Source organism: Phaethon aethereus (assembly GCF_964289735.1).
Source record: "Phaethon aethereus genome assembly, chromosome: 3".
In the NCBI taxonomy this organism is placed as follows: Eukaryota; Metazoa; Chordata; class Aves; order Phaethontiformes; family Phaethontidae; genus Phaethon; species Phaethon aethereus.
The window spans coordinates 88,863,119-88,884,745 of record NC_138576.1 but is presented as its reverse complement, the minus strand read 5'-3'; the positions used below and the strand labels follow the sequence as shown (position 1 = coordinate 88,884,745).

General features: G+C 37.8%; 1 protein-coding gene across 1 annotated transcript in view; it reads left to right on the top strand.

The window, feature by feature from the left end:
* AKT3 (AKT serine/threonine kinase 3) overlaps positions 1–21,627 on the top strand; it is a gene marked incomplete at both ends in the record, with an annotated part of 140,939 nt that overhangs the window by 49,283 nt on the left and 70,029 nt on the right. The window contains one exon of the mRNA XM_081997128.1: positions 19,639–19,764. Coding sequence (XP_081853254.1) covers positions 19,639–19,764 — 126 coding nt within the window. The remainder of the gene's footprint in view (positions 1–19,638; positions 19,765–21,627) is intronic.

Sequence of the window (21,627 nt, the reverse complement as noted above, 5' to 3'; positions counted from 1 at the left end):
GTTATGTACCCAATGTTCATTTGCCACCTTTGCTCCCTCAGTTCTGTGAGATTCTTCAGTTTTTCTGTGCCATTGACATGGCATTTGACTATCCACTACAGCGTAGTGTCATCTGTAAGCTTTAGCATTTCATGGATCACACCACTGTCCACGTCATTGATGAAGACGTCATATAAAAACGATCCCAGCAGGGATCCCTGGGGGATCTCCTGTCTGTCTTAGGCTGAAAAGTGACCTTTAAGCTTTGTGTTTTGTTTCCTCTTCCTTACACAACTTTCAGACTCTTCTCCAATCCTGTGGCAACCTAGTTTCTTTAATTGTATTTGGAGATGAACCTTGACAAACACATTATACCTACTGGATGCCCTCTGCCTTCATGTTTATCCCCCCTCTCGTAGAAGTCCATTAGTTCAGTGAGGCAGACTTTCCCTTCACAGCAGCCGTGATGGCTCTTTCCCAACAGATCCATGTGCTCTGTGGTCTTACTGTAGACTCTGGTGACTTACCAGAAGGAGGAGTCAAACTCTCAGATAGTTTATGGGATCCTTTCTAGAGCCTCTTTTTGTTTGAAGTTATGTTGGCAATCTATCAGTCTCCTGGGCATGTGGCCATTCGTAGTGATGGGTTGTACTCCTTGGCCAGCATCTCTGTGCTTTCACCTTTCAGTTCCTTCAGCACTCCTGGCTGACTGTCATCCAGTCTTGGTGACTTACTGACATTTAATAATTCCTGCATGTTTACGTTAAATCATCTAGCTTTCACTTGTCTACTACAGGGTTTGGGTATCTTTCCAGTGTGTTCAGCAGTAAAGACCAGGGTGAACAATCTGTAGTGCTTCTCTGCTGTGGCTTTATTATCCTTGAATTTCCTTTCTGTGCTTTTGTTATTGAGCAGTCCCACTGATTTCTTGTCTGGCTTCCTGCTGTTGATGATGAGCACCATTTGCAAGAAGCTGTTTGTAAGGTCTTTGAGGCTAGTCCTTTGCTGCCGCCTTCTGTTTTTTTCCTCTTTTACTTGTTTTTACCTATATTTTTCTGTTGATGTTGAATATTTGCATATCAGATTTACTTGGACAGCTTTCTTCCACTCTAGTGCTAAACCTACTTATGAAGCGTTCACATAGCTTAATGGGAGATGGAGAAGTAGTATTAGTTTAAATAAGAAGTTAATAGTAGTTAAAGGGATCCTGTTTGCAGATCTGGGGGATCTGTGGACTGCTTTGGAAGAGTCTACAAAAGGTTATTGAAAAAACCCCAGCCAACCTGTTAAGGGAATAGGACACAGCATTTCTCTTGGTATTTAGGACTCCATGTTTCTTCTGGAAAATGTTAGGGTTCCATGAACTGAAAATTTTGAGACCCATTGAGTTAAAATCTTTAGGTTCTTTAATGCTTGTAATTCTTGAGGGTTCCTAGTCAAGTTCTGCTGAAAATGGTTTCTTTGCAGCCTCTCAAGATGCACAGTAAGAAAACAGAGAAGTAAATTAGCATAGGGAGATGGGAATTATGAGTTCCATTCCAGTTTCTCTTTTAATATTTAATAGTAAAATGAATATTTACATCCTGGAGAAATAGTAGAGGAAAAAAATGGTAATATTTTCAGCATTGGAGAGAATGGCTTTAGAACATGAGATTCTGAGAACCTGTGTGGATATTGAGGGGTATGGGATTGACTTGCCATGAGAAGGAACCTTAATGGGGAAATGTGGCAGTATAAGGAGTAGTGGAGCTCTATGACTGAATATTGAATCCAGATGTGTTCAGAACCAAGATGAGGGTGACTAAGAGAAAGATCTGAAAACCTCTAAGGAGAGCATCTTTATACCCTCAAAACAAGACAGAGTGCGTTTTAGAAGGTAAGCACTAAAAAACCAAATAGTTTTTGACAAGGGTATGCATAATGGGGAAAAATTCTGTGGCCTTTTTGCTTGAAGAGGTCATACTGAAATGATGAGATGTTCCTTTTTGTCTTAAAATTTATGATACCATGAATAAAATTACACAATGTCCTATACAGATTCACAGACAAGATACTCAGATTAGCAGTGAAATGTGAACTTGTTGAGAATTTGTCCAAGACTTGCTCAGAGTGTTGTTCAAATGAAACAGTAAAAATCCAGTTGCTCTTTGCTGAGGTCCCCGCTGACATGTTATTTGAGAAACACTGTATGAATATTAAAAGATAAAACTACTGTAGTTCCTAGTGTGTTTGATAGTCTTTCTTAGCTGGGTACTGCTGCTGCCACCAGTTTGGCACTTTTGTACTCAATATCATGGACAGTTAGAGCTCTCTTATTAAATGTGGAGTGTCCACATACTTCCTTTGCTGTGTATTTTTGTTTTCTCATTAAGTTAAGCCCATTAGTCCTTTACACTGAAAAGGACTATGTGGAGGTACTGATTCATGGTAATAAAGTAATTTGTTAGTGTTGTTTTGACATGTTAAGTAAGTGGAGTTGTTTAAAGATACTGTAAAGGCACTTTCTCTAGCGTGTGGAGTGTTGCTAGATTAAGAATAAAAATGTTGTGTTTGTGGTAGCAGAAATACAGACATAGAGAGAGCGCGCTAGAAGTATTGTGTAAGTCTCTGTTAATTTTCCTCCTTAAATGAAGGCAGGGCTGTTACTATTTCTGCACTTTCACCTAAGGAGCAAATGTGCGTGAAGGATGCAACAGGGCAGCAGGACCATCCTTTTACAAACAGGGGCCGCAGCAAGAAGCTGTATGTTCTGCTTTGGTGCTTCTACAGTCAGCAGTAGAGACACGTACAGCTCTCCCACTTGGTACTCGCATTACCAGATCCTTTAAACAGACGCCCAGTGTGTCAGGGAGAGAGAAGTTTGGAAAACAGTACCCAGAGGATGTTTTCTTTTTATACCTAATCGGATCTAACGGTGTGCTGCTAATGAAGGCGGAGGTTCAGATAGGCCCTGCTTGGAACATATCCCCCTTGCCGCCTTGTGATGAATTTAGCAAGACTTGCCCGCTGAGGGGGTCAGTTATATGATCTTGCAGGAAACTGTCCTATTCCTGCCCTTCTTCCTTCTCCCCCCGCCTTTTTTTTTCCCCTGTTGGACTAGCGTGCTGCACAAGTGACAGCCCAGACAAGGGAGACCACTGGACTGCAGGACTGGAAGGAGGAGGCAGATTTTCTCCTCAGCTGGATCAGCTGAAGTATAATGAGAAATTGCACCTAGAATTCTTTGAGGGGTTTTGTTGGAACTGGAGGAGTGTGATAAAAGTACATTAGAGAATGCCCGGATCTCTGGGAAGTGTTGCTCCCCTTAATCATCTCAGATTGTCTGAAGAGGACTTGCTGTCTGTAACGAATAATCATGTCACTAAATTTCCTTATCCTTCCTTAGTCATTCCTTACGGTCATTCCTTATCAAACTGTGATCTGTTGGTACAAGATCGAGCTGTCACTGACAACTAAATAGTCTTGGTATAAAATTTAACTGAACTAAACTACAGACATCCAGAAGAAAACCTTTTGTTACAACTGTTTTAGCCATGCTGCTAATGCTGGCTTTCTTATGTGCACACTTGGTAACCAAAATATGGAAGACTCCTAGAAGAGATGAAAAATTTGTGTCGCTTCTCCCTGGTGGGGAACTCAAATTCCCGGGGGAACGTCAGCACGGAAAAATGCATCAGCATCGTAATGGGCACTCATCTGCAGCACGACCCCCGGAAGACAAAGCAGCGTTTTACCTCTCGGGATTAACAAACCTGTGTCAGCTTTAGTTCTGCTGTTTGGTAGTCAGGTGATAGACTGCCCATATGTCCTCGTACCTCATTCTGGCATGAGATGTTTGGGTTTTTTTTCCTTTTCCTCTTTGGAATTTGAAATAAAAGCATAGCTTTATTCTGTTGTATTTGTTCCAGTTCTTATGTCACAGATAGGAAATGTTAAAAGTTGTTTTGAGAAGTTCGGTACCTGAATTTATTTTTCTCACTGTAAGTCTTTATTGGAAGGGCTTCTTTGTTTGTTTATCTTTACTGGGCACATACAGAAATGATTATAGAACATAGATGACTTGCATCAAAAGAAATCTAAGTATGTAAATAGTTAAGCTATAAATGCTCTAAATAGGTAGATGAATGTTTAGGAGTTCTTCAAGCACCCACACAGCTCAAATCCCTTCCCGAAGGACAGCATGGTCCTTCTGGCAGTGCCATGCTCCCAAACTGCACAGGGAGAAAGGAGAGAAGGGAAGGTTTTTTTCAGACACTTAAAACTTGCATCTAAGTGAACAAGTGTCCCCGTCTCTTTTAAGTTTGTGTCTCTGGGATTTGGACCAGTGCTGTGAGGATTTCTTGGCGTAAGAGAAGCAATTGCTGAGTAGTTCGTGTTTGCAGTGGGGAGAAATGGAAGATAATATGTGGCTTTGAAGTATCATGAAGTTAAGGGGTTTGATTTAAAAATAACTGCAAGCTTAGAGAAACTGTGTTTTCTGTCGTGTGGTACTTTATCACTGGCATTTTAGTACTCTGAGGAAATAATTTGTAGTTCATTTTAAGCAAATCAGAAGACGTGAGCGTTACCTCAGTGTTATGCAAACATCATTATTAAAGGCTGATGGAAGCATGAAGTATGGATTTCCCCTCGCTCTTACATGGGTTTCTATATCCATTATAGATCAGATCCTTGTATTTCATCTATTTAGATTTTAGCTAATTTATTATTTTTCAAGGGAGTTGCAACCATGATTCTTAAGGAATTTTGTAATTCATTAAAATAAAAACAAAAGTCACAACTACCTTTAATAAATGTTTTGATTAAAATGGACATTTCTGAACCTTCTACAGACAATACCCGCTCAGATGTGACAGCATTTGTGACATCACCAGTACAGACTTTCACAAGGATTTTGAAGTCAGTGTTGTAAGTCAGTTTCCATTTTGTTTTTATTAATTAGAAAATTGTGCTATTTACTTTCTAGAGGAAAAAATGTCCACTAAAACCATATCAAATTTGTTTAGTAAATTCAATTATAATGCAAATATATTTTTTTAAAATTACAGTTCCTTATTGGTCTTCCTTATTGGTTCCTATTATTTTGGTGTCACAAATGTTAAATATTTGGTGCCAGTTTATTGTATGTATACTCAGAATTTCAGAAAGGCCAGATGCAGGAGGAGATTATCAGTGTTTTCTGTTGTATGAAATTTGACTTTTGCATTGAATAAAATAATTGTAGAGTTTGCTGAGATCTGTTTAAGGTCATCCTATAAGTTATTCGACTGCCTTTTGCATCAAAACTATTTTGGAGGTGAAGTCATTAAAAACTTTTCAGTAATTCAGATTAGGAAAAAAAAGTATGCTCATAGCAGAGAAGTCATAAAACATGTGTCTGTTAGCAGAAAAGCAGTAACAAATATCATCCTGAGATTGGCTAGATAAATTTATATGTCTTATCCAGGTCAGTCATCTTTCAGTTCCATCTGGTGGCTGGAATTGTGGGGTTCATAAAGCTCTGTTTTAAAAGTTTCTAAAGTGACTGAAAATGAGGCAAAAATTTTGTGCTCATAAAATTTCAGGGTCCAGAATTTCGCATTTCTGCTTATCAGTCAAGCTTTCTTTTAATTCAGAAGACTGGAAAAACTTGAAACAAAAGACTTTTTTGCAAGACCTCACTTGCCTGAATATGCATTGCAATTGTAATATAATAAAATAATGCAAGATAAAATATGTAAAATATGTATATTAAAAATTGAACTGTGTTATGATCCTTATGAGGGTTATGAGCATTTTTCTTCATTTTAAGGCAGTAAAATATTTTAGAAATATATAGAGTCCTGAGGTTAAAAACTTGACTTATTTTTTGCTTCTATTCCTTTAATTATAGTCTGCAAATTTAAGAAAATACTGACCAAATTGTTCTTATCTTCTTGGCACTGTTTCTAGTATGGGAAGTATTGCACGGCTAACTCAAAATACCAATTTATATTGGGATCTCTGTGTTGCTAAGATTTTGTTAATATCATTAAATTGTAATAACTACGTCACGAATGCATGTCAAAGTATTTTATTTCTATCTTTTTTTTCCAAATTGCTAATTTTAAGTGATTTTTTAATTATTTGCTAGAGTACAGAGATTTGTACATATTCCTTAGAGTTTACATATTTTTTATCTATAATTTCTGTGTACATGTGTAAAGAAAATGTTGTCAGAATGTATTCTGATGCATATGTCAGAATATAATTTGCTTGTACGGAATGTGAAATTGTATTAGGGAAATTCTTGATTTAATATTGCATCAGAACTATTGTGGCATCGTTGCTTAGAGATGCAGTTGATCTTAGACATTTGAATAACTTGCACCTGATTTTCTAGCTTAACTGGAAAACAAACTTGCAGTCACATGGTAGACCAGCAGTCTGGTTAATCAGTTGTTAATCTTGCGTAAGTTCATGCTGATGCCCCTTGTCCCTTGCATCTCTCTTTCCCCCAGCCAATTATTCCCCATCTCTCCTTTGTCCTGATAATAGCTGTACAATGAACTGAAATTGTTTTGATCTGGTCAAAACCTATTTCCTGGGGGTGTGTTTGTGGTTAGATTGTTTTCTAGACCTGCCTCAGCTGTGTGGATGCCAGTGCTGATGCAGTGGAGTGGGACATGGGATACACTGCACGCTTCCTTTGCAAGCGCTCCCCGGCTTCCCAAATGTGCCGGGCTGGTAGTAGATTGGATTTAAGGGGAACCAAAGTGGCCAAGGACTGGGACTTTTAATTCACCACCAGTGCTCCCTGGCTAGTACCAGATTTGTGCTAGGACAAAAATGGATAGCAATTAAAGGAAGAACCTGCCTATGTTGAATATTCCTTTACTCCAATTTCCTGAATGTGAGGTTTTATTTTTTTTAAGAAAAAAGTTCCCACATAAGTTTGGAGATGCCTCACAGCGTTCAAGGAGAAGGCTGTCTTTTCCTAAAGGTGCTAGTAGGTGTTGGGTGCTGAACTGGTGGGAGAATGGCTGGCATTGCCATGGTGCAAACCGCTAGTTACATGGTGATCTTACAGAATCCAGTTGGGACTGTAGGTGCTGAATGTTTGAAAAAATCTGTTCCTGAATTCTTCTCAAAATGTGTTGCTGTGAGATGACTGATACTCTACTATTGGCCATTTGTGACATTAAATCCTTCTGTCGTAGTCCTTCCTTTGAAACTGAAGCCTAATCCAGTCTCTCTCGCCTCATTCTGCTTCTCTCTAACTCCAGTTATTTTTTTTTTTTGTGTGTTTTGTTGCTGAAGCCCTTCTGTTCTCTTGTCATTTTAAAAAAAATATAGTTCGAAAAACTACAATTTCTTTCTTTATCATGGAATGATAAAGTTTTCAGTATTCCTAAAGTTGTTTACCTTTACAAGTGATAATACTTTATTTTCTTTCTTCTCAGTACTGCATACTAATGCAGAAGTTACATTAATTGCTCTTTAGTGGTTAATTTAAAACTAAAAAGTGTATGTGTATTTCAGGTTATTCCTGTAAGTGTGTATTAATTCGAGTAATTCTGCACTGCATTTCATCTGGTGTTTCTCAGCTCACTAGCATAGCTTTGCCACTCTGAAATTCTTAACATTCTGAATAAACTTGCATAGTTTGACTGCCTTGCAGTACATGCAGTGGTGATCCCAGATCATTGCCGTATATATTAACTAAAAATGTTCCTAACTGAGAACTGTAGAGCATCATGTATTGAAATTTGACTGTATAATCCTATTTTGCTGTCGTCTTTTTACCCAGTTTCCCATTTCTGTTCTGGTCCACCACACAACTTTTTTCTTCCACACAACTACTCTTTCCATAAACTTATTAAAAGCTTTTTAAAAGTTGAAATAAATTGTGTCAGTTAGTCTTTATCCACTTTATTTTCTTAACATTCTTAAAGAAGTCCCACATGTACAATGGGCGTGATTTTTCTACTCGAAGGCAGTGGTGCCTTGTTTCTTTTATGTCAGTTTGCATTATTTGAGTGTATGATTAAAAACAGAATTATAAACAGTTTTCTTTGATTACCATCCAGCCAATTGACTTGACCCCTGCCCCCCCCCCCTTTTTTTTTTTTTTGGTTCTTCTTAGGGGGATGTGGTATAGTTCTCCATTTATAATCCTTCAGTTTAACTGTTATCATTGAAAGGTGGCCGGTTTTTGGCAGTAGTTTTCACCTCACTTACAATTTCTTAGTAATTGTGGAGGTATTTTGCCTAGTTCTGGAACTCCTTAATACCTAGCGCTCTGCTCTGATACCTCCTTTTTGATCCAGAGACACTGAAAATAGTTGTCTGTTACCTGAAGCAGATTTCTGTTGTTGTCTTCTGAGGTAAAGACTGATAGAAAGAAACCATTCCAGTTCTTCGCAAATACCATTATCCTCAGTTACAGACTTCATTTTATGTCTAGTAATTTTTCACCGAATTTTCATCTTTTATTTTCCTTGAGTTTTTTCTTTCCCTTGCTTGGAAGTTCATTACATCTTATTTTCTGTAAGCAGTACTTCTAAGATTTTTGAATTTTGCCATTTAACTACGGTGTTTGCGTTATCTAAAGAAGCCTGGGTTTTCCCAGCTCCACTCAACTGGTTCCTTGTCTTCTGCAGTTCCAGGATGATTTGGCGGCAGGAATAGGGTGAAAAGCTGGAAGTATGTGGTAAAGAGCAAGCAGCCCTTGAGGGTTGGATGGTATATTTTCCAAATTTTGAAGGTCCTCATGAGTGAGGGGTTTGGATCGCTAAGAAAAACATTGGAAAATACGGTCCAGGAAGAAACTGGGGGTGGAGGTGGGGGAGTGGATTTGAAGTCTTTGTCTCCCTCCCGTGCCCTGTGCTGAAGTTCAGTTTCACCTTTTAAGTTTACGGAGCAATTCCTTTCCCACGTACGATGGACGATGGACCTGAAATATTTTGTGGTTACTGTTAAACGGTTCTTGGATTAATTCCCTTGTACTGCATGGACGAAAAGGAAAATACCTCCCGCTCATGTGTTTTAGAGCCAACAGTATCAAGGAATATTAGTGTCAATAAATTACTTCTCTGTACTTTATTATGTGTGATATTTAGCCAGTTTGAGAGAAATAAAAAATCCTTGAAGTGGACACTATTTAAATTTGGGGGCATGGGATTTTCTGCAATTAACTAGATTGCTATGGTAGGCCAATATATTAAGCTCAGGCAGTTTTGCTGCTAATTACACACAACTTCTCTGGAGTATCAGATATTCAGATCCATTTTATGAATATGGTAGAGAGAATAACAACTGTAAAACAAAGCACTGTGCATGTAAGTGACTGTTAGCGTGTATTTCAGAAGGGATAAATGCTCACCATATGGTACAATTACTGTGTCCAAGTTTTCAAATTAGCTTCTCTCATCCTCCTTATTACTGTCTTTAAAAAGAGAGGAAAAAAACCCAACATGATTTATCTGCTCTGCAGCAGAACTCTTGACGCAAAACAGCAGCCCAGTTCTGTCCAGTTTTTTTTTCCTAGCATAATAGAGGCTGTCGGACTTTTTTATACTAATTACTGTGTGAGCCTCAGATGAACCCCCTTCAATTCACAGGGCTTTGTTAAGGGAGGAGCTGTCAATGTGTCTGCCCGTTTGCAGCTGTGCTGTGGCTTTAGCTTGCTTAACATTATGCTGCTTTTTAGACTTGACAGAAGGGATTTTTTTTTTTTTTTTTTATTAAGGCAAAGCAGCCTTGTAGCGAAATGGTTTAAGCAGCTGCATTGTGGGGAAGCACAAAGAAGTTATTATTGTGTCTGTTTAGGGGGGTCGGATGGAGGGGGGAGATATTCGGCTGCTGTTGATGCCGATTGTTGACTTGCCATCTGCCAGATAGGGAGAAGAAAAAAATGACAGCTCCAGCAGGGTGTTCAAGAGGTTGTTTGGAGAGACGCATAAACATGTGCAGATGTCGAACTGAATAATGGCAAGAACTTGAGACGGTTTATGATGCTGCTGTTGTGTGTGCATATACAGAATGAATGTATGTGGAGATTTGGTTAGGAGGAGGGTACATATTAATTATCATTGTCCCCCACCGCCTCCTTTACTTCTGTTAATTAGTTCAGGAGTTTAATATCTTCCCTCCCTCCGTTGTTTATTCTTAAAAAGAGCCTTTGCTTGTAGGGAAGAAGACTTCTGATTTCTCCATGTGGTGGGTTTAAAAAAAAAACCCCACAACTACTTGATAAATTTGGTACTTGTGAAAGTAGAGACAGTAATGCAGTTCTTTCAGTCTCAGACATTTGGTGGACAGGTGCTACACAAGTTCTTACATAGCTTTGTCTGTCTACCTCAAGACTGATACGTTGCATACCCCTACTATTGCATCCTGAGCTTTTCTTGTGCAGAAAGTGCCAATCGGTGATTGTCTGGTATTATATAGCAGACAAGTAAATGCAGGGGTTAGAATGAGATTAGCAACTAATTTGCTCTTTCACTTGATCTCATTTTCAGTTCTTTCTCCAAAGGCAAGGAGCTGGTCAGGCATAACTTATATTTTCCTGTTTGGCAGTTGCATGTAAAATAAATTTGGATTGCTCTGTAGGAATATGGTTTTCTCTCTTCCACTAAAATCCTTTATAATTCTTGTTTGGTGATTGCTGCTGCTGCTGCTGAGTTTCCAGGATAATGTGAAAAAGAATGCAAGCATAGAGGGAAGTTAAGTTAACCCCAGAAGGCTAAACGAAAGTAATATCTTATCCAGGTGATCTCTTACTTCAAAGATAAAAATGGAAACTTTAAAAAAAAGGATTTTCTTCTTGAATATTAGATGCAAATTTAGCATTCTGATATCTATATTGAACTGGAAAATGGAAAATGAAATAGTGGTTGAGGTTGCAGACATGTCTTCCAGTTACCAGTATATATCAGAGTTTTTTGGTCAGTCACAACATGACTTAAAAATTATCTGAATGAACCTATCCACCCTTCCCACCAGTGCCTCACTGGAAGGGGAGGTTTCTTTACTGAGATAGTGGTCAAACATTGGAACGGGCTGCCCAGGGAGGTGGTGGAGTCACCATCACTGGAAGTGTTCAAAAAACGTGTGGATGTCGCACTTCAGGACATGGTTTAGTGGGCGTGGTGGTGTTGGGTTGATGGTTGGACTTGATGATCTTAAAGGTCTTTTCCAACCTTTGTGATTCTGAAAGTGAACGAACCCCTTTTCTTCTGCTTTCCATCATAGTTCTAATAAGCACCTGGTCTGTAGGTCATTGATAACAATAACATTTGATGTTCCCTTGTATCATCACCATGGCTGAGTGGACTAAGTCAATTTTGGATTATGTCAACTTGATTTTAACTGAAAATTCAGGTGTGGTTGCCTCCTACCCAGGTTCTGATTTTTGCATCAGAGCCTGGACAGAGGTCAACAGCACTGCAAATGGAGAACTCCTTTTTGCCTGTTAGTTGGCTTATCGGTTCTCCTCCGCAGAATTGTGTGACAATTTCTGTGTTCTGTTGGTGGTGTGATGTCCAAGTTACTCAAGGTAGTGCTGCACTGCTGCTTATCATGAAGCATCTCACGCAACCAAAGCGTTCTTCTCATGACTACAGCAGTAACGGAGCTGTTCTTTTAACTCAAGTAGTTCGAGGGATGCTTCTGCATATCTCAGACTGGTTGTTTGCAGATGATACAGGCTAAATGAATAGCAAGAAGGTTGACTTTAGTGATGTTCTTGAGGAAGAAACGTAGGTGAACGATGTTGGTGCTAGCTTTTTGGCACCTGGCAAGGTCTGGGGCTAGGAGCACACCCAATGACAAGGAGAAAGTTCAGAGCGGCTATTTTAAAATTACTGCGATGTGCCAGTTTTAAAAGTGAGACAGTTTGCTTTGCGAAAACATGCTAGCAGGTATACCAGTTTTAAGACGAGAAAGTCACATAATTTTTGACAACACATTAATCTGTCAAAGAAGCTCAGCTGAATGATCATGCTATTGTCAAACTTATCATACTGTTTTGCAAACAATGGAAAGTTTGAGATTTCTTGTGTAAACTATAGTTGGCTGTTTTACAAAAAGTTGTAACTAGAGAATATGAAGATGTTTAATTCACATTAGCTATATGAAAAAAGCATTTAAAACTTAATAACTTGATTTAATATACACATTTGTACATGAAATTAAATCATTGCTGCTGTAGCTGACTGTCTTATTCAGTGTAATTTATAGATGTATGGTTGTCCTGCTTTTAAAATACTTTCAAAATCTGAAAAAGATCCTTTGGTCTACTAGCACTTGATAAAAACAGAAGAAAGTAACATTTTTTTCTGTTATATGAAGTACCACTTGATGCTGATAATCCTATTTAAAATTATAAATATTTGAAAGTACTGAGAATGTGAAGGTTTTTAGCTATTTAAAAATTATGTAAGGCAATATTCTAAAATTTTTTTTGCATTTAGCACAAATACATCTCAATACCGTTAAAAACTGCATAACTGCTTTGAGAAGCAGCTAAATAGTGTAGCATTTTGGGCTTTGATCCTACAAAGCCTTATGGAAGAGAGAAATTTTTAAAATGTGAGCAGTGTCCCTAAATGTTTCTTGGAAATAGACCTTGGTTTTCCATTCCTAAACAGCAGACATATTTAGAAAATATTGATCTCCTTTGTTGTTCAGGGATGCTGATGCAATACAGGACTCTCTTATTCCAGACAGCATGTGTTAATATCAGCTGCTATTTAATTTATTTATTGTTCTAATTCTTATCCTTCAAGAATGAAGGGGAAGTGAGAGTGATGTTGAAACTGGCAAGTTTTTCTTCCCGTTGGCTCAAAATGGACATGATAAAGGTCAATTCTCAATTTGTCAGGATGTCAGCTAATTCAGTATTTCTGGTACAATTTTTTAGGAGGACAAAATCTTGTGCATATGAAAATCCATATGCTGTGAACATTTACTTTCCATGAGATGCCAAAACATCAGCAATTTTGTGTGGATATTGTAGATGCCCACTTTGAAAACTGCATTGACATTTGAATAGTGGTATGCGTCTCTATTATTGAGTATTTTCCTCTAGATATTTAGATATTTTTGAGAAGATATTATTAATGCAACAGGAAAGGGTTGAATAAACAGCAGGAGCTGAAGTACTGTTGCATTTATACAAGGTAGGACACTGACTCACTCCAGTAGTTGTACTGAAAAAATCAGGGTGGGTGGTGATTTGCACCCTCGTGAACTTATAGCTGGAGCATGCTTGTAGGTTGCATTCAGAGCCTGGAGGGAAGAGAAGCCCACGGTAAGAGCAGGGCAAGCCTTCCCATTGAGAAGCTCGGTCCTCCCCATAGCTTTAGCTGCACCAGGTGGATGCCGAGACCATGGATTGCTGCTCTGTGGCCTCGCCCTGCACGATGACTCCACCTCTCCGCTTGGCATCACTGTTTTACTCGCAAGAGCCCTTCTCTTTGCTCACTACCTACTGCTGCTTCGGGGAAGAAGATCCTACCGTTTGCCTGCTCTTCAGCGCACCTTGGCTGGCATGGAGGAGCGGGCTGTCCCCTCCTTCCTCTCTCCTTGCTCAGCAGAGGAACTTCTAGAGCTTGTTCCCGAGGCTGCTTGCCGCCTTCTGCAAAATCTTAACGTCTCTGTAGTTTTCAGGGGTTTCTGGCCGCACTACTGTGAGCAGCTACAGATAAATTGAGCAGTCTTTATATCTGCACTGGATCGTTGTGATAGCTTGGACAGTGAAGGGCACTTGAGTTTTCTCACCTTAATTCCCCAATATGCAGGAAACTTAATGGAAGCTCAGCTGTGGTATAAGCCGATGCCCACACGTAGCATGAATTGTTTCCTATTTCCCAGTTGTGACTGGAAAAATTCCTTTGTCTAATGTAAGTACAGATGTGCTCAAAATGTCATTTAGCATTATGGGGAACTGTGGGAAGAAAACAGTATAAATAAATAATCACTGTCTTGCAGTATAAGACAGAATCAAAAAGCGTTAGTTCCAAATTCTGCTTTTCTTTGAACTGCCAGCAAACACTTGGGAGGGAGAATATAATAAAAATAGCTTTTAAAATGCTAAGGCATGTAGGAAAAATTGCAGTTAATTTTTTGGTATGCAGTAAGATTTTGTAAAATCTTTTGCATGATGTATAATTACACATTTACATTAGACTGAAGGCTGAAATTGAATCATGAGGACAAGTATACTTTTTAGTTTTTTTCAAACATTTATTTTTTACAGTAGCATTGAACTGTATTGCAAATTTGTTATCATGAAATCAGAAGTAAGTATTTAACAGAAGTGCTTTAGATTTACTAGTGTCTACTGACTTAATCAAATAGTCTGCTGATGCTTCTAATCGTGCGTTAGGTAACACTGCCCTCAGAGGGCCAAGGTAAGTAAATTCAATCTCAAAACCACTGGCTTTACTTCTGATATTTGACTTGACCTGACATTAATTATAGTTGTTTTTTTCAAGAAAAGTTGCATATGGTTAAGTTGTTTTATTTACTTTTATATAATTTTTCTTAACGCTCTTAGATAAATCCATTTTTTCCCTCCTCTGTTTATTAAATGCTAGTGTGGGGGATCTGGAGTTTAACAAAAAAGTTTCTTGAAAAAGAAAGAAAAAAAGAAGGGAGAACAATATTTGTGTATTATTTCTATTAAATCTATTTTAGCAGATTGATGACACAGACAAGAGGCAGATTTTTGGTGTTCTCTGCTTGGAGGGGGTTTGGGTGTCGCCCCCCCCCCGCCCCTTCCCTTATATCTCACTTATGTCTGTGTGGCAGCTGTTGCTTCTTTTAAGGAAGCAAGTTTTTGAACTCAGGTTTCTGTTGCTTATCAGCACTGTATATTAAAGACATTTTCTTCACACCTCTAAAACCATTTACATATTGAAAAATGTAGATGTTTTGCAGAAGTGATTTTTTTAAAAAATAAGGTTTAAAGATAATATTAATTTTAAATTACTGAATAATTTTTCAAGAGTTGCTGAATTTCCATATGCTTAGGGGTTACAAATGGTGAGACGAACACTAGCAACCATCAAATCTGAGGTGAATTATACGTTTGAAGAGAGTTTGAGTTCTGAGGTAAAGTAAAAAAAATAATGAACTTTGAGTGATACATTTGTCCAACACAGATTTGTTGACTATTCGTATGGTTTCTTAGAAAGCTCTTCTTTGTGAAGCTCCTCAGCAGTATCAAAACTACAAACATTGCATCACTAGAATAAATGTATTTTGTGAAATGTCCTGAAGGCAGGATTCTTGTTGCTAGCTGTCAAAAGCAAGAAAGAAAAATCATTAAGGTTGCAGTACAGAGGCGAATACAGAGCCAGCCACGAGGGTCATGTTCTAAACAAACCTTCATTAAGCATTCTTTGTTACTGTTGTTAGCCAGCGTATTATTAAATACAACATTAATTAAAGAGTTGCATGTTATGAGGGTGCTTTTTGCCTGAAGATCAGATTGCATTTTCACATGCTTCAAGAATGTACGGCCGTCTTCTTTCATCTTTTGGGTGTATTCTCTCAGTAGTTATTAAAAAAGCAGATCCCAACAGCCTAAAACTGGTTCTAAATTTGTATTTTGTGTGTGTGTATCTATTTATTGTCTGTATATATCTGTGAGATGTATATTCTAGTGCCCCTTTTCTCAAGTAGCTTTAAAAGCTTTGAGTAGAATTAAAATGATGTAGGAATTACTTGGCTTTCTTTGCTGCAGTGGTTGAAATTAGAGACCTTTCCTTACTGTCTAATAAACAGATCCTAAACCAACATGTTTTTCAGCTTAGAAGGGTGTAAATTTAAGCAAAATAATAATTTAGCTTACATTAACTCAGCAGGAAGCAGGGTACAAACTGATTAATTCTCTATGGCAGATCCACTGCTTTTTTAAGTACTGCAGCTCCATTTCATTAAATTGTCAGGATATCTTGTGGTTTGGTTAGACTGTCTGGACTTCTCCTTTCTCAAGGAATTTCTTTTCTTTGAATTAATGAATTTCAGATGTAAATTTCCTGTTGTTTGCTTGTGTTAGTTGTTAAACATACACTCCAAATATCTTTAATTAAATATTGCTTATAGTGTAAAATATACTTTTTTTTTTTTTAATGCGGGGTTTGTAGTTTAGAAGACGTGGAAGTGTTTTTTCAAGTACTCTGCTGTGTTATAGTATTTTTTGTATGCAGATTTCTCTTTCAGAGCAGTTCAGTAAGCACATGTCTGTTAAGAAGTACAGGAAAAAACGTTTTCCTATCTTTAAGCAGATTATGTAGAAGGAATGTAGTTATAAGAGAGCACCTAGAGTGCATCTTGAGAGCCATTAAACCACTTGAGCAGCTAAGTGAACTGTTCACTGATACCACTGTTTACTTTAGTCTTCAAAAGTGTTCACCCATTTGTCAATTAAATTACAAAATAAATAAAGGGCAGATGATAAATATTCATGTATGGGCCTTAAAGAGGGATTGGAATATTGGTCATTTCAAGACAAAACTCGTTTTTTTCCTCTGTGTGTGTGTTTGTACAGACATCTTGGAAAAAGTAGTCTGACTGTGATTCATGTTGGGGAACCATTTAGGAAGAAACATTCTTCAAAGAAATACGTCTGAAAGAAATATATGGATCCTTATGAAGCCATAGTGTTTTGCAATCGCTTTTAAATTACATGTGCTGTGTCTGGCTGTAGTTTGCAGGGCGAAGACAGAGGTACAGCTATGCTTGTGGATAAACTGGTACTTATAGTCATTCAATATTTATATCTTCTTGAGATTAGCTTTTGTTCAAAGCCGCTAGCTCTCTTCAGTCATACTCTTCTAATGTTTTTTCTCCAGGCAGAACATCAGCAGCATAACTCAGTAGATGATCAAAAATCTGTTCTGTTTTCTGATTAAGAGACTCTGCGTCCCTAGTAGAAGCCAAATGCAATCTGCAGTGTTGTCCTAAGAGGAGAAGAGGGAGTAAGTGATCAGGGAAATGTGCACTGGGTCTCTAAGGGCACCTGCTAGAACCATCTCCCTTTCTACAGGTTTAGTTCTGGAGAGTGTGTATGTAAGTAAGCAAAGGCTTCTGTTCTTTCCTGAAGTGACTAATGAGTGTACTTACCCTGTCAGCTTTGATGCTTGGAGCAGAGTCTGCTTAGCTCCCTGTCCAGTTTATTCCTTACAAAAAGGAGAACTCTCTTTGAAACCTGAACCATTGATGGCTGACCTGTTTTAGGCATGTTGGTATTCTCTCCATGCTGTCCTTGAACTCTTCTTCAGTAGTTTTAAGTGTCTGCCTTCCAGTTAACACACCTTCTAGATAAGACCAAGATCTCGATAGATTTTAAAGCCAGTAACAAGCACTTTATCTCATAACAGTCACTTACTATTACAACTAAATAAGATATAATTTATTAGAATTGTACTGAAGATTCTTTGCGGTCTGTTTAACTTTCAGAAAGCAACTAGGATCTTAATATTTTTAAAACTTACATTGGATGATCTGATACGTAAGGTTTTGTTTTGGATTCAGCTTTTGAGTCCATGCAGATTTCGACAAATTTGTCACAGGGCATATCTTAAACGTTCTTAAAACATGAGTCACACCTTTACTTAGGCCTATGATTATTTAGTTTTCAGGTATTCAGCACACTTAATTTAAGAAATGTCTTTACCTTTTCGTGTAACGATGATAGTTTTTCACCATTGTTGGTATTAAAGTTACGTATTTGTTTACCCATCCTGCACTTGTATTTCATCTCCAATTTACAAATATGTCATACCTGTTGTTTTGGTTTGGTTTGGTTTTTTATTGTTTTCTTTTACATTAGCTGGGATTTCCCATTGAGAAATCAGTTCAGACTGGCAGTGTCAGTAAGGATGTTCCCAGCTGAACTAGCAGCAGGGATCTGAGATAGAAAGCTCTGAGTCAATACAAATGTAACTAGTGCTGTATCTGCTCTATTAATTTTGTGGTCAAATTAAGTAACACTTTGACTTCTTCAATTTTCTTTCTATGAAAATGTCTAGATAACAAAATCAAGCAGGTACCTTGCTGTCTATGAAGCAGGACTAAATAGGAGGAGTCTTGCTACTGAGGGCCAGGAAACATAAGTCAGCACAAATAGCCTGGTGTTCATTTTTCTTACTCTTTCCTCTTCTCCATCTCCTACTCCCTACCTTGCTCCTCTGCTTAAATACATGTTGAAAATTGGAAATGTTAATGGCTGCAGTTAGATTTTTTTTTTTTTTTTTAAAGCCATGAGCATCGTCAAAATACTTACAAGTTGTGATCAAGTTCAGCAAGGCCATATTAGCAATTCTGATGTTGAACTTCAGTGACAATTAGTTGATCGCTCTGATGGAAAGGTGAAGATGCGATTAATGAATTTTTAGATTAGCCTTTAATGGAGTAGTCTCTGTGTCAGATGGATGTAAACTTCTTTCTGACCTTTGAATTGTCTAAAAGCTACATAGCTACAGTTAACAGGGTGCTGAGGTGGTAAATGGCACTAAAGGGCTGGGCTTAGTCCAGGACCAGTGCAGCCCCTGGAGTAGTCGGTTCTGAGCATTTTGCAAATGGTGAGAAGTCTTGGGCATGGTTGGAAATTCTACATTGTCACATACACATTTTTCTTAAAATGTTCACTTGCATAATGATGAAACAGTGACGTATTTAAAGCCTTAGTAAGTACTTGTACATATGTTATTCACTTTGCAGCGTTGATAGAAATCAAAGACAGAATCACAGAATCATTAAGGTTGGAAAAGACCTTTAAGATCATCAAGTCCAACCATCAACCCAACACCACCATGCCCACTAAACCATGTCGAATTTGCCCCAAGACGGGCAAAGTTGGGCAGATCTAACCTCACTTGTACTTAACTGAGTAATTGTACTTTAAAAATGAAGTTGTTGCCGGTATTTTAGTGTGGCATTGTTAAGTTAAATGCTATTAAAGTGATTTTTCACCCTTAAATAGCAAATAAGTGACATTAAGTAAGCTATAGTGTCTTTGCTGACCTGTTCTGTATACTTCTGGTCCTGAATACCTCATGGCTAGCAGAATCTTCTGCTCAGACTGGGGTAGGGGGAAGGTGGAGGTAGTGGGTTTATTGGTGGATTTACCTCTTAAAAGTTAATGGGCTTCTAAATTGTCTTTTTTATTTATTTTGCTTTCAGATATATTTGTTAAGTATAGTTCGTGTAGGTTCTTCCATTACCCCCAATTTTCTTGTATTTACTTAGTCTATGTTTTGAGGAAATTAATGTTTTTTGCTTTGGCTCAGCAGGATAAATGTTCTACCTTGTAGTAGTGTAGATTTCATTTTCTCATTAAAAGTCAAACTGTAGTGCTTATTTTTGCCTGCAGCAAATTTTGAACTGTTTATACGTGTAAAGATGTAGGATTTTGAAGAGTATACTGTGACAAAATTTAGAATTAGAGAATATTACTATACAGTGCTTGTAGCTTCTTACTCCAGAGGCATCATTGTGTAGTCCAGGCTTACCACTGCAATTCCATTTTCTTTTCTTTTGGAGGGAGTTAAGGTTTCCGCTGCAAATTAAAAAGGTCTGAAAAGATTTTGCTATAATTAATGTTAGACACTGATAATGTGTTACGTTTTTTAATATCAAAGGATTTTTTTTCTACGGTACTAATGACCATTTTTTTTTCTCCTTTAGGAGAATATATAAAAAACTGGCGGCCGAGATATTTCCTGCTAAAGACAGATGGCTCTTTCATAGGCTATAAGGAGAAGCCCCAGGATGTGGATCTTCCATATCCACTCAACAACTTTTCAGTGGCAAGTACGTATTTCCAGTATTTATTATCCTCTCAGCATATAGACAAAATATCTGCTACATATTGCTTCACGTGTAGTTCAGAATTTATTGGTAACACTGGAAGTTTGGTGCCATGTGTCAGACTAGTGCACCGCTAATCTTATGTCTAGCTCTACATGATAGCTTTACAAGAGCATTGAAGATTTTACCATGGGTTGGTTTTTGAATATTTTTGGAAGTCTTTAGTTCTCATTTTTGTGTGTGTGTGTCTGAAGTGTCTGTAACTAACAACAGCGTTTGACAAATGATTGTTGTAAGAAGAAAATTCCTGGAAAGCTTACCTTCGTTCAGATCGTTGACCTCTTTTCTCTTTTTCAGTAGTATCTCTGAATTCACTTGAAAACTCAAATTAATTGGAAAATTATCTAGACTGTCAAATGACACAAAATCATGCTAAATTATTTTTCTCTTGGATAATCAGGTAATCAGCTCTCCAGCCTGGTTAATCAGTAATTTCAAGCAATCAGACAATTTGCATATATTAGCAAAGCTACAAAGAGTGTATCTGTTGGATTAAGTGAAGACATTTCGTTTTCTTGTTTTCCAAGAATATTTCTAAAAGAAAAATCTGGTTTTTTTTTTTGATCTGGCAAAGTGAGATTGGTAGAAGAGTGTTTCTGAACAGAAATGAAAGAATTTGAGGAGCAAAACTGAAGGGGCAAAAAATGTCCCTGAGTATGAGTTGTGGATATCATAGCTAGAAATTTTCAAAGGAACGCTAGAAAATTTACCCAATTTCTTTCAAAATTGTATTAGCATATTGCAATACAGTAAATGGCGGTGTTTAGTTTTATAGAGGAGTATTGGAGCCACAAGAGCATATGTACTTAGGGGAAGGGTTCCCTTCATCTGCATTCCTGAAGATGGAACAAAAGAGACTGAATTTACCTATTTTCTTATTTTCTTGATAAAGTTTGTTCTTGGGATGGACTCAGCCTTTGTATACGAAATAATTTAGGTATTTTATTTGGTATGAAAATAATCTCGTGCTCCAAGCCCATGTCTTGTCCCACAGTTAGAGGAGGAAAACTTTGTATGTTCTGATTGTGACAGACATCTTAAAAATTATATTGAGTGTGCAAGCCTTCTAATAATATTAGAGGCTCATTTTGCTTCATTGCTATTCAGCATAAAAAGCAGTGATGTCTCTAAGTTGTTCATATGAGTAGGAATTGACTAGCTCGTAGGCTGTTATTCCTTCCGTTAGTGCTCTGAATATCTTAACCTCATCTATAGCAGTCAGTAGTTTCCTAGATACTTTTTCCCCAACGTGCAGCAGAAAGAACATCTGTAGAACTACAGTAGGGTTTTTTTGTCCTGCTTTACCATGTTCTTCATTTCATATCTTCCTTTGCTGCAGCAACTAGAAGGATGACCCAAACAGTTTTGCTAAGCAAAAAAATGCATAATTAGCAATTAATTCCAGTGTGGTGATACTGGTGTTGTTTTTGTTTTGATACCCAGAGGTCATCTAATGTAATTCTGATACTAAAGTGCTACCCCTGAGCTTTGCCTTGATGGAAATTGGAAGATTTGATAGTTTTCCAAAATGACACCATCACCACCACTATCCACCCCCCTCACCACCCCGCCGCCCCCCCCCCCCCAATCAATTGCAAAGGGCTGTAAGTTTTTTGTCAGCTATTTTATCTGTCTGAAGGGAAAACAAACAAACAAACAAACCCACTATGTGAATGAATCAGATCTCATTGGCAGTACCAGGTAAATGTCAAGAACTGGTCTCAGCCTCTGATCCAAGAGTTCCTGGGCTGCTGTGGTAGGTTTGTGGCCACAAGCAGTGCAACATATTTTTCCTGTAATAGTGAA